The sequence below is a fragment of the Cebus imitator genome, unplaced genomic scaffold (assembly GCF_001604975.1).
Source record: "Cebus imitator isolate Cc_AM_T3 unplaced genomic scaffold, Cebus_imitator-1.0 Scaffold338, whole genome shotgun sequence".
Classification (NCBI taxonomy): Eukaryota; Metazoa; Chordata; class Mammalia; order Primates; family Cebidae; genus Cebus; species Cebus imitator.
In genome coordinates this window covers 908,190-922,357 of record NW_016107653.1, presented here as the reverse complement: position 1 = coordinate 922,357, position 14,168 = coordinate 908,190, and the positions used below count along the sequence as shown (strand labels likewise).

At 63.1% G+C, this 14,168-nt stretch overlaps 1 protein-coding gene across 5 annotated transcripts in view; it reads right to left on the bottom strand.

Annotated features, from left to right (window-relative positions):
* Window positions 1-14,168, bottom strand: part of KIF26A (kinesin family member 26A) — a 40,758-nt gene that overhangs the window by 16,175 nt on the left and 10,415 nt on the right. For 4 of the 5 annotated variants that reach the window (XM_017505386.2, XM_017505387.2, XM_037730243.1 and 1 more), the window contains 2 exons: window positions 12,322-12,768; window positions 6,559-6,746 (listed from right to left, as the gene is read on the bottom strand). In XM_017505386.2, coding sequence (XP_017360875.1) covers window positions 6,559-6,746; window positions 12,322-12,768 — 635 coding nt within the window. Of the gene's footprint in view, window positions 1-6,558; window positions 6,747-8,692; window positions 10,569-12,321; window positions 12,769-14,168 lie in introns of those variants that run through there. The other variant, XM_037730245.1, reaches the window with a different exon arrangement.

Genomic DNA, 14,168 nt, shown 5'->3' with positions numbered 1-14,168 from the left:
GCATACAGAAACACAGAGACACACAGACACACACAGACACATAAAAACACATGCGTGCATACAGAAACACAGAGACACACAGACACAGACACAGGCATGCATAGAAACACACACGGAGACACAGAGACATTCAGAGACATGGGCATACAGAGATGCACACACACAGACATGCACGCAGAGACACAGAGACACACAGAGACACATGCAGAGATAGAGACACAAAGACACACAGAGACGCACATACAGAAAGACACAGGCACACACTCAGAGACAAGCACACTCAGACACAGAGACAGGGGTACACAGACACACACAGAGACGCACACAGAGTGCAGGCCCGCACAACTCTGAGCCTTGGCTACGCTAACCTGCTGCTGGGGACGTGTGCCCAGGTCAAGTCACTGTGCCATGCCTGCTCATGGCCCGCACCCTCGTAGGGCCCCACAGCCTCCCAGCACGTGTTCTGCCACAGCCACCCAGAGCCCCCCTCCAGCTTGTGGGCCCGCCAGCACAGGGACACTAGGATGCCACAGGGGTGAAGGGACACACACACAGGGTGTCACCACCTCCAAACAGGAGGCACTCCCACACAGGGCCAGAGGCCAGGATGCCACCGGGTGACGGGTGTGGTTGGCCCTGCCCACTGGTGCTCTGCCGACCCATCCTGGGCTCCTCTGTCCCCTAATGTGCCCCATGCCCCCCACAGCTCTCGGCCTCTCAAGTCTACCAGAGTCCCTGAAACTGGCCCCAGTGTGGGAGGACCTGCACCCCGTGCCGGGCCCGGCCTCTCGCTGCCCGGCCGTGGGGGCTAGGTGCTGGCGTTTTGCTTAACTTCTTTCATCTTTAATAGGAGTTGTCTTTTAAGAGACCCCAGGGACGGCTTTCCTCCTAGTGAGGTGTCATCGTGGAAAATAAAAGTAATCTACGACACGTGGCGGAGTCCTTAACAGGGCAGTCGGGCGGTGCAGCCACCCAGGCAAGACAAGGGGCCAGGCCGGGGGCTGCCGGGAGCAAGAATCCCAGGAACCAAACCCAGGGCCACCCAGGAGAAGCCCAAATCCCTCCAGGTGTGGGAGGCCTGCCGCCTTGGGGACATGGGTTGTCTGCCCACAGCTGGTGGTGGCAGTGGCACCTGCATCTGGGAGTCCAGGCTTATGTGCCCGAGACCTTCAGACCTCACCCAGCATTGACCCCATACAGTGCCTAAGCCTCGTCTCTAAGAACCCCACAACTGTCCCTTGTCCCCTCCTCGCCCAAAGACCACACCAATCAGAGGCAGGATGGAGGCCGGGGAGGTCGCCCGAGATGTGTCTGTGTGCCTCTGCGTCTCTCCACGGTGCAAGAAGCCCGGGCGGAGGGGATCTCTGGGACGAGCAGGGGGCAGAGCCACAGAGCCACAACCCAAACCTCGGAGTGACCCCCAGAGGGAGCAGGCAGACTGGGCAGGGGTCTGGGCGACGCCAGAGGTTGGCAGGCGGGCTGCGCCTGCCCGTTTTGGGGCACAGGCAGCAGGAGGCTTGGATTTCACCAGTGGCTGCTTTTGGGGGTCTTCCTGCCCACCCAGCACCCCAGCATCAGCCTCATGTCCCAGGCCACCACCCCACAACCTTGGGTTACACCTGGGGTCCCAGCTCTCTCAGGGTGGGGACAGGGGAAGAGCAGGGCACTGCAGGTGCAGGTAGGAAGCCCCTTAGCTGATAAACTGGGCAGGCAGGGCTGAGGACAGTCCCCCTGGGGGCCCTGATAAGGCACAGGGCCTCCCTGGACCCCTTTCCTCCTCTGGAAATAGATGTGGGGACACCCAGCATGTACCTGTGCTGGAGGGTGTCGGCTCGGCCTCAAGTCCATGGGCAGGTCACGCCCACCTAGAGCCGGCTCCTCGCCCCTCCCCCGCAGCCCCCCCAGGCTGGGCGGGGTCAGGTACCAGCTCCAACCTGAGGCTGTGGGCGATAGGGCATGGGCACCCACACCCCAAGCCTCCAGGGGACATGGAGGCCGGGCCAGCACTGGAGACGGAGCCACACTTGGAGAAGCCAGAGGGAGATGGAAGCCAGAGCCTTAGGTCTGCAGAGGCCAAAACCAAGCACACGGCCACCAGAAACGCCACGAGGGTTCTGCCCCTCCACTGACCCTCGTAGGAGCAGCACAGACCTCAGGTGTGCCTGGGCCACAGTGGCACACACAGGCCCCAGGCCGCCCGGACAGAGGCTGGCCCTGGCGTCCTCTGCACTTCCACCGGCCCTGGAGGTCTAGAAGGTTGTTTGCCCCACGTGTGCGTCCCACAATCTGACCTCACTTGGGCACCCCTCCTCCTGGGGCCCTTCGCCGACAGGCTGCACCCAGCCTGCTGGCCCTCCCGGCGCCTGCTTTCACAGGCTGACCTCACTGGCATGACTCAAGGCCCATCACTGCTCTAATGAGGCCTGAGAACGGGCACTTTCTCCTCTGATGAAATTCAGGCCCCGTGGAAACGCCCGTCAGACACAGAAACAGCAGCCCCCACCTGGCTACCACGCTTAGCTTCAACAGCCCTTGAGGGCTCCTAGCCTTGTGAAGGCAGGAACTTGCTTTCTGGGCGGTAATGATGGTCTCCCCCCAGGCTACAACAGACGCCCACTGCCAGGGAGCGGCAGCCCTCGGTGGGCAAGCCTGAGGGGTTTGACTCTGAAGGGAAGACTGAGAAAAAGTAGGAACTTCACCTGCATATGCAGCCCCTGTCCTCACAAGACACCTCCTCCAGGAAGCCTGCCCTGATGCCCCGAGACGGGTGTCCCCAGCCCCTGCACCTCTTGCTTCTATAGGAACCGCCCCACTGTGAGACACCAGTTTACACAGCTGTGTCCCTGACAGCAGGGGCCCTGGGGGCAGATGCTCACAGAGGATGCTCAAAACACGCAAGAGTGAGGATGAGTAAGAGTAGGCTCCGCACCCCCAGAGCCACTGGGTGTCCCACTGGGTGCCCCACTGGGTGTCTTGCCACAATCCACAGCCTCACCTGGCTCATTGGTCCTGGCCATCAATTCATGTAAACAGAAAGGCAAATATTTTCCTTTTTACAAAGAAAAATCACCTCTTCCAAACAAGAGGGTAATTTCACAGGCAGTTGGCCTTGATGGCAAGGCCCTTAATTACCCCAAAGAGACACGAAAGCCTGAGTGGTGGCAGGCAGGAATCAGTTACAGGCAACCCAGAGCTTCCACACTGGCCGGGTGAGGCTGGTGGACAGAACCCACCCTCCCTACCCACCTCACCCCAGGGGCACCTGCCACAGGCTGGACCTGCCCCACCAAGGAGCCAGAGCAGGCATCGGGGGACCCCAGCAGGGTCCTCCACACCTGCAAAGAGGACCCTGGGCCCCAGCTGGAGGCAGCTGGGGACAGAGGCATCAGCAGCTGCGACTCCCAGCCGGGCTGTGGCCAGCCCTTCCCGTGTCCTGGATGTTCACCCACAGGCCAGAAGACGGGTGGGGACCCCTCTCCAGACAGTGCCTTCCATGTGGGTCCCTGGCTAAGCCTCTGGGCAGTGCCCCCCCTCCACCAGCGTGGCCCTGCCTCTGGGTGTCAGCCTGACCATCCATGGGCCTGGCCATCCAGGCAGACATGGGGGTCTCTGCTGAGGCCACAGTGGGGCGGAGAGTGGGGGCCTTGGGTACCTGTGAGCGCCATGAGGTGCCCCCCACCCAAGAGAAGCAACCTCCCTTGGCAGTTCTTCCAGAAACATTTGATTTGGGGTCTGGGAAGGGACCCCCACACCAGCACAGCAGCAGACAGGCGAGACTGTGATGGAGGAAGCATCTCAGAAGTCCACTGCAGAGGCTCCCAGCACCGGCACGAAGGATCGGGGCCTCAGACAGTCGTCAGAGTCACCAGAGCCTTCAGAGAACTCCTCACCCTGGGGGCCACCGCCCACACGCCCCACCTTTGCGAACACTCGCTAGGCCAACCCACCGAGCTCTGTCACAGCTATGTGGCCTCAGTCCCTGCACCCCCAGCCGCCCCCAGGGGGTGATGGCTCAGCCGCTGCTCTATCTATGCTCCTGTTAGCATTAACAAACCCCAGGCACCCGGGCACCCACAGGGATCACTCCACACCCCAGCTTCCCCGTGTGGAGATGAGGAGCCCAGAGACCACTGGAAGAGTCAGGGGCAGCCTGAGGCTGGTGCTCTAGCCGAGGTGGGGGGTACTTGTGGGCAGCGGCAGAGCCAAGACTCACCCCAGGCCCACAGGATTCAAAAACCCAAACTCCTGACCTCTGCCCCGTACTGTCTCCACTTGGCAATGCTGCCTGCCAGACTCCTACTCAAGCCTCAAAGCCCACTCCCTTAGAGGCCACTCTGCCCTGGCTGCTGCATGGGTCCCGTGCTGCCATCTAAGGCTGCCTCCACAGAGGTGCCCCTCCGTCCCTCCAGACTGGAAACTTCCCAAGGGCAGGGCAGGGGCTGGGGTCAGCACCGCCCCTCCCGGGTCCTCTGCAAGGGTGGAGGCGGGAGCACGGAAGCTACCCTCAGCACATGCCCGAGACCCTGGGGCAGGGGCTGAAGCTCCACTGTCTCCTGGTGGGCTCACCCCCTACTCTGAGCCACAGCCCCACACCCATAAAACCCAGGAGTGGACAGCCCCTCTGATCTCACCCCTGAGGGTTCAGGGTGCTGCTGTCCCACAGAGGAGGTCTCCCACCACCGACCCCAGCCCATGTCAGCACGTCAGGCACCCATCGACTGAGCCCACCTACCAGGACGTCCCCCACCGCAACCTGACCCATGACCTGTCACCCGCAGTGGCCTTGCAGAAGTCGCTGAGACCCAGGGTGCCTAACAGGCTGGAAGTAATGGCAGCCGGCAGCGCCCCCACCTCGGGAGACCTGCCTCGGGTCCCAGCCTACGCACTGGTTTCTATGGTAACCTCCCAAGGTCAGAGGCAGCGCCTCTGGGGAGCAGCACCAGCCTCGGCTCCCAGACAAAAGGCAGCAGGGCCACTCTGGGGGCTCCAGGTCACCAACCAGGCAGCCCGGGGGCCGACACTCCACCCTTGCTTCCCAATGTCAGGACCCTCCTCAGGCACCAGGGCCCTTAGCATCAGGGACGGGGGCAGCTCTGAGCACTAGAGCTATTCTTTCTTTTCTGGAAGTCACCACATTTCAAATCCTCGTGCCACAAAGGATCAGAAGGAGCGTGGCCACAGGGCCGTGCCTAGTCCAGCCGCCCAGCCCTTTGATTCAGGACGAGGCAGGGTGGGACGGGATGGGCTGGCACACACACGGGGTACCCCAAGCAGCCTGGGCAGGACCCCCACCCACTCCCAGCAGGGTCCCAGCCAGCCGTGTTCTCAGCGCCTAACTGGGGTGGCACTGAGGCCACACCGGTCACGTGCGCGGCCTGGCTGAGCTCCCACGCAGCGGTGTGCTCATCAGCCCTCGGCCCCGCACACAGCAGCGACAATGCCCTAATCACATGCCCTGTCACTCCGCAGTCAGACCGCAGTCCCCAGGGCCAGCGCTGATAAGACTCCCTCCTCACCAGCCGCGTGTTCAAGCTTATCAGTACCTCACGGGGCTGCTAATGGGACAGCAGCCCGCGGCTGGGCCTGCCATTACCAGGCATTACGGCAATTACATCCTGTAATCCGAGTCCTTACACCACCGGGATGAGAGCAGGCCCTGCCACAGGTGCGCAGGACCAAGGGCCCCGCTGGGAGGGCCCAGAGGAGGCTCCCATGCCGCGCTCCTCCACGCCAACTTCCCTCCCACCCCTGCTCTGCCGTTCCCTCTGCCTGGCCCACCACATCCACACCAGCAGTTGGTCCATGACTGGTGCCTGCAGGGCCTCGGGCTTGGCACTAAGGCAGTGGTGGGGGAGGGGGCATAGAGAAACCAAACACCCCGAACTCAGGGCTTAGGAAGGGACCAAGCGACGTCAGACATGGTCACCCGATGTGGGCCGCTGCTGGTGGAGCTGGCCCTGCTGACCACGAGCCTGGCTGGTACCGTGGGCACCATGGGCACCTGCCCAGGCCCCTGCTGCCCCTTCCCTTGTGCTGCTTCGAAGGCCGGCCGGTCATCTCCGTGGCCCCAGCCCGCACCCGCCCCAGCAGCCCCTGATGTGCACAGCTGATCTGCCTCCCTCCCAGCCAGCTGCATTCTCCAAGCTTCACAGACATTTTCTTGCTGCATTCACAACGATTCTATGAGGAGGAGCCCAGCTGACGAGAGGAAACAGGCACAGAGAGGTTAGGTGATTTACCCAAGATTGCACAGCTCAGAAGGAGCAGGGACCGGGCTTCAACCCAGGCAAGGTCCTGGCACAGAGCCCTTCCTTGGCACTGCTCCCCTGAGGTTGACATGCCCCCGACATTCCTCTTGACACCCACAGACAAGCACTGCCCTGGCATGGGCTCCGAGAGGCCGGCAGGTGGCGAGCTGCTCAGCAGCTGTGACCGACTGGTCTTGGCAGCAAGCGTGGCCGAGGTCCCCCAGGAAGGGCCCGCAGGTCCCCAGGGACCCAGAGCCAGGACCATGCCCTCCCGCACACTGCCCTGCCCACGAGGCTGCCCAGGACGTACCTTATGAAGAAGGAGGCTGCAGTGGAGGGGCCTGTGGAGCCCCCCACCGAGCCCGGGGTCGGGGTGACCAGGGCCGATGTGCAGGCCCCACCACGGCCCCAGGCCTTCGACAAGCCATCAGGGCCTGCCATGGGGGCGCCTTCTCGGACCGAGTCTGCCACTGCCACAGCAGCCACCGCTGCCTCAGCCTGGAGGGAAGGAGAGAGCGTGTATGAGGAACCCACGGGCAGAGACACCACCGCCCCCAGGCCCCAGGAGTGGGAGAGACAGGCCTGGGCACCCCGGAGTCCAGAACACTCCTGGGGGTGCTGCACCCTCAGGACCCAGCCCATGAAGCCGGGAAGGCCCCAGAAATCAGGGCTGGGAGAGAGGGCCAGTGGGGAAGGCCTGCCCGGGCCCTGAAGTCGCATCCCCAGCTCCAGGGTGCCGGTGGTCGGCCCCAGCAGGCCTCCTTGGAGGCAGAGGGGGAGGTAGCTGGCTGCCCAGGAGCCGGGCTTTCCGCCTCTCCCCCATCAAGCTCCAGAATCCCAGTGACCACAATGGTCAAGACCGATGAACACAGGACCCCCACCCTCTCACCCCTGTGCCGCCTGGGAGCACCCAGAGGCATTAATTGGAGAAGAAACCACAATAAATATTTGGCAGGAGCGCTAATTGCGCACGCATGGTGATGTATGACGCTCCCTCAGCTGAAATACTACCCTGGCATTTCCAACTCATTAGCTCAGATAAATCCCAGAAAGGGAGGCCGCCTCATAACGAAGCACAAACGTAATTAAATGCCCGGGACGGCCCGGCCAGCGTGAGCTCCACCTCCACATGCTCTGTTCCCACACACGCCTGGCCCCAAACCCCAAGCCAGACCTGGGTGGCATGGGGGCATGCGACCCCTGGCTGGGCAGGGAAGGCTTCAGCCCGCCACCCATAACCGCTGCCCCTTCCCCAAGCCCTCCAAGGACCCCCTTGGGCACCATGGCCTGGTCACGGTTCCCCGGCTGCCAAGTGTCATTCGGCCCCAAGTGTCCAATCTACAACAACGGCCCATGGTGTGCTTTGTGCCCAGGGTAGCAGAGGACTGGGTCCCCATGCTGAGAGGACGTGGGCTGGTCTGGAGGGCTCAGCTTCCTCAGGGTGTCTCACGTGGCACAGGCCAGAGGCCAAGCATGGCACATCAAGAGAACGAGCCGCTGCGGGGCCCCAGAGGGATGCTCCAGACGGAGGCCCTGCCGTCTAGGCAGTCTCCCTCCTCACCCCGTGCAGGGCTCACCCCGCCTAACCCCTGGCCGGCACAAGCTTCCAGGCCCCACAGGTGCTAGGACAGAACCATGTCTGGGGCAGGAAGTTCCGTTCACAGACAGCCCCAAGACCTTTAGGCTGGACAACACTGGGCACCCTCCCAGACCCTAGGCACCAGCCACTCCGGGGCTTCCATGAAGGACTGGCCAGTAACGGAAAAGGGTGAACCTGGGACCTGGAACAGCTCACCGGACACTGTGCCATCACACCACACCCACCACCAGCCTGCAGGGCAGGAACTCCTGCACATCCCTCTGCACCCAGCCTGGCCAGCCCTCTCCTCCAAGCAGCCCCCTTGCCTCAAATGTGGATTCTATTTTATCACTTAATATACGTGTGCTCCCTATCAAAGGCCTAAACTCCTTAGCTGAGCAGACAGGCGCAGGAAGGAGTTATCTTTAAAGTTGCAACGTCAGCAGCAGGTACTCAGCCCCTCAAGTAGAGCCACATCTGGCTGAGCAACCCCAGGCATGGCACTAGCACCCAGGGCCAGTGCTCCAGGGGGCCAGGGCCAGGGGCATACCACCCACAGCCAGCACGGCACCCACAGGCAGCTGGTCAACATGGCACCACCCTGGGGCCACATTTGGCATCCGGGCCCAGGCCCTATCAATCTCCAGGAGGCACCAGGATACCCTGCCTCCCCCGCTGGTCAGGGGCACCGAGGCTGGAGGGGCCACAGCAAGGACAGAGCCGCAGTGCGGAGCCCACCCGGCCCCTCCAGCCCCTCCCACAGGGCCCGAGCCCTCCCCCGTCTCAGGCCAGCCTCCGGCCAGAGGTTCCGGCCCCGCCCAGCAACGGTGCAGGCCTGCGGCCAGCTGCGCCTCCCCGCACTGACCTGTCTCAGGAGTCCGGCACGCGCCTCGGCTCCACCATCCCACGCGCTGCCGGGACACCGCCCCATCCGCCGGGACGGCCACTGCCAATTCCTGCCGGAAGCAGAGCCCAGGCATGCCAAAAGAAGCCGTCTGGCAAAGCGAGAGCCGGGGGCAGGGGAGGACGGCGAGAGGGAAGACCACAACACAGGGGCAGAAGAGAGCGGGGCGGGCAGCCAAACAGAACACATGACGGAGGTGCCACGGCAGCCACGGGAGGAAACGCGGCGGGGGACAGCGTGAGTCCAGGGGGCACACAGCCGAGGGCCCCGCCCCAGCAGGAGCTTCTGAACCACAGCAGGCACCAGGCACCCGGCGGAGAGCACCTGCCACCTCGGGGGGCACAGTTAGGAAACGCCAAGCTAACCCTTTCCTTAGGAGCCCTCTAGGCCTGCACAGGTCTGTAAGGTCTGGCCCCCGAAAGACACCAGCCCCCAAGAGAAACGCTTCCCTGGGTGCTGTTTTGTGCTGAAAAGTGGGGGAGACAGCCCGGAGGCTCACAGCAAACTCCCAGTTGCCACCGTCACCCCTGCATGCATGTGGATGTGCCCACCGTGCAGAGCCTCGTGAGGGGGACTCACCCACTCACAAGCTCTGGCCTTATCACCAAAGGGCCCTGGGGCCTGGACGGCCCTGAGTTGCAAGATCCGCCCCTGCCCGGTCCGTCTCAGCCCTGAGGACCACGGGACCCCCTCTGGAGCCAGGCCTGGCAGGAGCCTCCAAGCTGGTGACACCCAACTTCTACGCACAGAGGCACCCTAGCTCCTCAGGGCCACCACCAATACCTCCAGCACCCCACCTCGACCACCGGGCCGCCCTCTGTGGGGGCTCCACTGTGCCACTTCCAACCCACTGTGGCTCTCAAGTCCAGAGCCTGGGTGTCGCAGCTCCGTTTACAGCGTGTCCCAGGCCCTGGCAGCCTCTGGTGGCGTGGGCAGGGCACTGGGGTGGCCCCCACAACCACTGTCCAGAGCTCTCAGGGCAGGTGGGATGGGGGACAGACACAGGGCCAGGCTCCATGGGCAGCTTCTGTCCTCTGCAATGGCAGCACTGCCCTGGCCCGACAGCCCGGAAAGAACCACTGGAGAGCCAGGCCAGGCGGCTCCACAGCCCAGGAGTCTCTGGACAGTCAAGACGTGGGATGTTCCAGACCCTCCTATGGCTGCAGGGGCCCTGGGAGCCCCGGGCCACCCACCGCCCTCCAAGGACCAGCCTCTGGCCAGACCCAGCCACACTCAGCATCCCCTGCCAAGCCCAGGCTGAGGCCAAAGTGCCCCATCCTCTCCACATCATGTAACACGGGGGCTGCAGCACCCCATCCCACCCGCTGGCCCCCGGTCAGTGTTCGCTTGGAACAACCTCGCTTGGCCCAGGGGTAGCGGATGGTCTGCGCTGGAAATCTGCAGCGCGTCTCTTCACAAGTACTTAATTCTAGAGTCTAACAGGCGCCATTAGCATTCCAGCCACGCTAATGATCAATGCCCTGGTTCAGGGGAAATGACCTCATCTGAATCCTAAAGTTCTATTTATGGTTCTAATAATCTGCCTATTGATTGCCAGGACCGTTGTCTAATTTTAAATCCATCCCCGCCCACTCTGGATGCAGTCGATGTGCACCAAACACCGGGCAGCTCATGGTGCGCTGTCCACCAGCAGGGCTGCCCAGCGAGGACCCTGCGATGTTCTCCAACCTCCCTGGTCGGGCCCTCAGCCACCAGCAGGGTGCAGTGAGACCGAGTGAGCCAGGGAGACAGGAGCAGGAGACGGGGGCACCTGTGCCCACCATCCTGGGTCTCAGGCCCAGCCCCTGAGGCTTCCACACAGGCCCAGCTCAGTGGCACCTCCTCCAGGATGCTGCCTGGCTCACCTGCTGCAGCCTAGCACCAACCCCACCTGCCCCTCCCGGGATGCCCAGCTCTAGTGCCAGCAGGCACCTCATGACAAGGGTGGGCCTCCCTGTTGTTAGCCTTACCAGGGAGGCCACAGGGGGATCATCACACCAGCCGGGGCCCCGGGGGTGTCCAGAAGGTCCTCCCGGGAGCCTCTACTCACCTCGACCCCTAGGGCAGCCCGGCAGCCTCGGAAGGACTGGCCCAGCAGACAGTGCCAGGGCAGTGCCAAGGCCAGCCCCTAGCTGGGGCAGGATCCTGATGTCCAGACAGGCCACCTCACCTGTCACAGAGGCCAAAAGCCCGGAAGGCAAGGGCAGGGCCTGCCTGGCCTCAGGATCAGTGGCCAACGTTTCCCTAGAGACTACAGGGTCCTCCCTGCACCTGTGTCTGCCCCTGGGAACGCTGCCAGGCCTGGAGACCGAGGGAGAAGCGAGAGCTTGTGCTGGCCACTCTGTGGTGACCGGACAGTGTACCAGGCAGACACAGCGTTCTTCACAGCCACCCACGCCTCTCTGCCCCCGGGGTTCCACAGGGGTGGGCGATGCCAAGGGCCTCTCCCTGCAGCCACACGCATCTGTGTGGACGTCAACTGCAATTGCCGGTCCCCAACCACGTCCACGGATGCCTCACACCCGAGGCCTCCACACAGCCCCTGCTCTGCCACAAGGGTCCTCCTGCTCCATCGGCCTGCTGAGCCCTGACCTACGTACAGTGCACTGTGTGTCGCCAAGCCCTGCGCTGAGCACCCGTCGGCCCTCAGCCCCAGCCCTCAAACGGCAGACAGGGAGGGGCCCGTGCCCCAGAGAAGGTGTTCCCAGGGCACCTGGGGCCGGGCCTGAGAGCAGCGGCTATGCCCTTCCGGGAAAGGCCCCCACCAAGCCCCATCACAGCGGGCCCATGCACCCCAAAACCAAACCGACTTCTCCAGCGCAGACCCTGTAGCCCACCCTCTCAGGACCCTCCATTCTGGGATCCCTTCTCCCAAACAGACAACGACCATGGAGGCACTTGGAAGAAAAACCCCACCCACCAGCAAAGCTCATAGCCAAGGGAAGGCAGCCTCAGAGCTGACTCATCTCAGGCTGGGAGCCCACACATGGGTCGGTGGGCCCAGAGCTGGCTCCAGGGAAGCCACGCCCACTGTGGGGGGCGAGTGCAGACACATGGCAGAATGTGGAGGACCCCGTGGGACAGCCAGGCCTGGGGCATTCTTCAGTCAGTCAACTAAACAGGCGGCTCCTCGGGGAGGCCAGGCCTGGCTGGGGGTGGGCCGGGACCCCTGCTGCCAACTGCAGGCAGGCTGGGTCACCTGTGCATTTGGCAGGTCCGTGTCACCAGGGCCATGCTCCTGGGGCAGCCTGGCAGGGTGGGCCCCCCACAAGGAGACGCTCCCTCCACCCCAACCCCGGGGCTGGCTCTGCTGTCCTCCCAGAGGTCCTGGGGGCCTCTCCATTGGCTCACAGTTTCATGAGGGCTCTTGGAGCAAAGCTGACCCAATTGGCCCCAACAGCTGCTCCTGGGGAGCTCTGACACCCAGTGCCATTGAGGGTGCATCTGATGTGAGGCCCCAGGAGTGTCCAGGGAACCCCCAGCCCGCAGGCCCCTCCTTTCAGGGCAGCCCTGTGGACAGAGACCCCGGAAGGAAGCCCAGGTCTGACCAAGGAGCCTGGTAGCCCCCAACCACTGAGCAAGACACTCACCAGGCATGCCGGCGGGAGGAAGCTGTTGACCCTCGAGACACTCCACATGCCCTCCAGGCACTGCTGGGCCTGGATGGTGACTGTGCTTAGCGCCCCTCCAAGGCCCGCAGGTGCCACGGACACCTGGACACTGGGCCCAGGGGGCCAGGCCAGCTCCTTGGTCCTGTCTGGCGCGGCTCGGCCCGGCTGCTTCCCTGCAGGGCCTGCTTGTCCTGGAGTGTCCCTCGAGCTGGTCATGGCACTGGGGGCTAAGAGGCCGGGGCCTCCATGCGGGACGTCGAGGTCCTCGTGGCTGCCAGGGGCCTGCAGTAGGTGCACGGCCTCCCGTGTGAGCTGCTGCAGGTGTGTGGCGCAGACATCACAGCAGGGCTCGGCCTCTGGGCGGCAGGCTGGCAGGGCCCCGGGTGCTGGGAGCTTGTCAAGAAGCAGCGCAGAGAGACAAGGATCCTGAGGACAGCAAGCGACAAAGGCAGGGTCAGTGCGGGGGAGGGAGGGCCAGCACCTAGAGCCCGCCAACACTCACCCCCCGTGAGCCACCAGGTCCCGCCTGGCCACCGCACCATCCGTAATGGGTTAATAAGCCCAAACAGTTGCATCCACACGAGCCCAGCAGGAAAACAATTATCGGGCTTCATCTCGCGCTCACAGTGTGCTTATTAACCGTCCACCTTCCCCCACCATCATTAACCGCCCCGGCCTGAGGCTAACAAGGCGGGTTTGCAGCTTCCGGACAACTGTCAGCTAAAGCCACCTGGCCGGGGGCAGACAAGAGGCTGGTAGGAAACAGGGACCCTTAAAATAAGCAGTGCCAGCCGGGCAAGGTGGCTGCCGCCTATAATCCCACTACTTTGGGAGGCCGAGGTGAGTGGATCACGGGATCAGGAGTTTTTTTGTATTTTTAGTAAAGACGGGGTTTCACCTGGCCAACACGGTAAAACCCCATCTCTACCAAAAATACAAAAAAATTAGCTGGGCTGGTGGTGCACGCCTGTAGCACCAGCTACTCGGGAGGCTGAGTCAGGAGAATTGCTTGAACCCGGGAGGCAGAGACAGCAGCGAGCCAAGATCGTGCCACTGCACTACAGCGTGGGCCACAGCGCGAGACTCCATCTCAAAAACATTAAACAAATAAATAAAAGCAACCTCTTGGGCCAGCCGCAGTGGCTCACGCCTGTCATCCCAGCACTTTGGGAGGCCAAGGTGGGTGGATCACAAGGTCAGGAGATCAAGATCATCCTGACCCGCATGGTGAAACCCCATCTCTACTAAAAATACAAAAATTAGCCCCCAACTTCCCACCACCCACAGCCTGGGCCTCCCCACCCCGCCTGGCCCCCGGCGGTCCCCGCCTCCCGGCCTGGCCACACTGCCCCCAAGGGGTCCCAGGCAAGACCCATCTCCAATGCAGCCACGCTGTTGGCCCCAAAAGGCACCACAGCCTTCTCAAACATGCCCAGTTCTCAGATGAGGAAGCTGAAGCCCGTCATCCCAGGGGGTGTCTCATTCGCCCACCCACATTCCTTGAGCCAGCCCTTGGCTGGCCAGGCTGCCCTGGAGGCTCACAGTGGTGCCAGCCCAGCTTTCAAAGCAATCATGCTTCCCGGGGACCACTCCACACTGCCCACAGTGCCAGGCAGGCCAGGTCGCATGGAACGGCGACCCCCACCAGGCCCAGCTGCCTGATTTATGGGCCACTCCAGAGGCCTGGATTTCCTCCAGCCCAGGGCCTGCAGAGCCTCTGAAGAGCCTGGTGCGTCTGGTCCCGATTAGCCGAGGCCCCTCCCTCCTACTGCTGCTGGGATTCGCTGAGGTCAGCCACAAGGAGCACTAAAGAGGAGGAGGGGAAT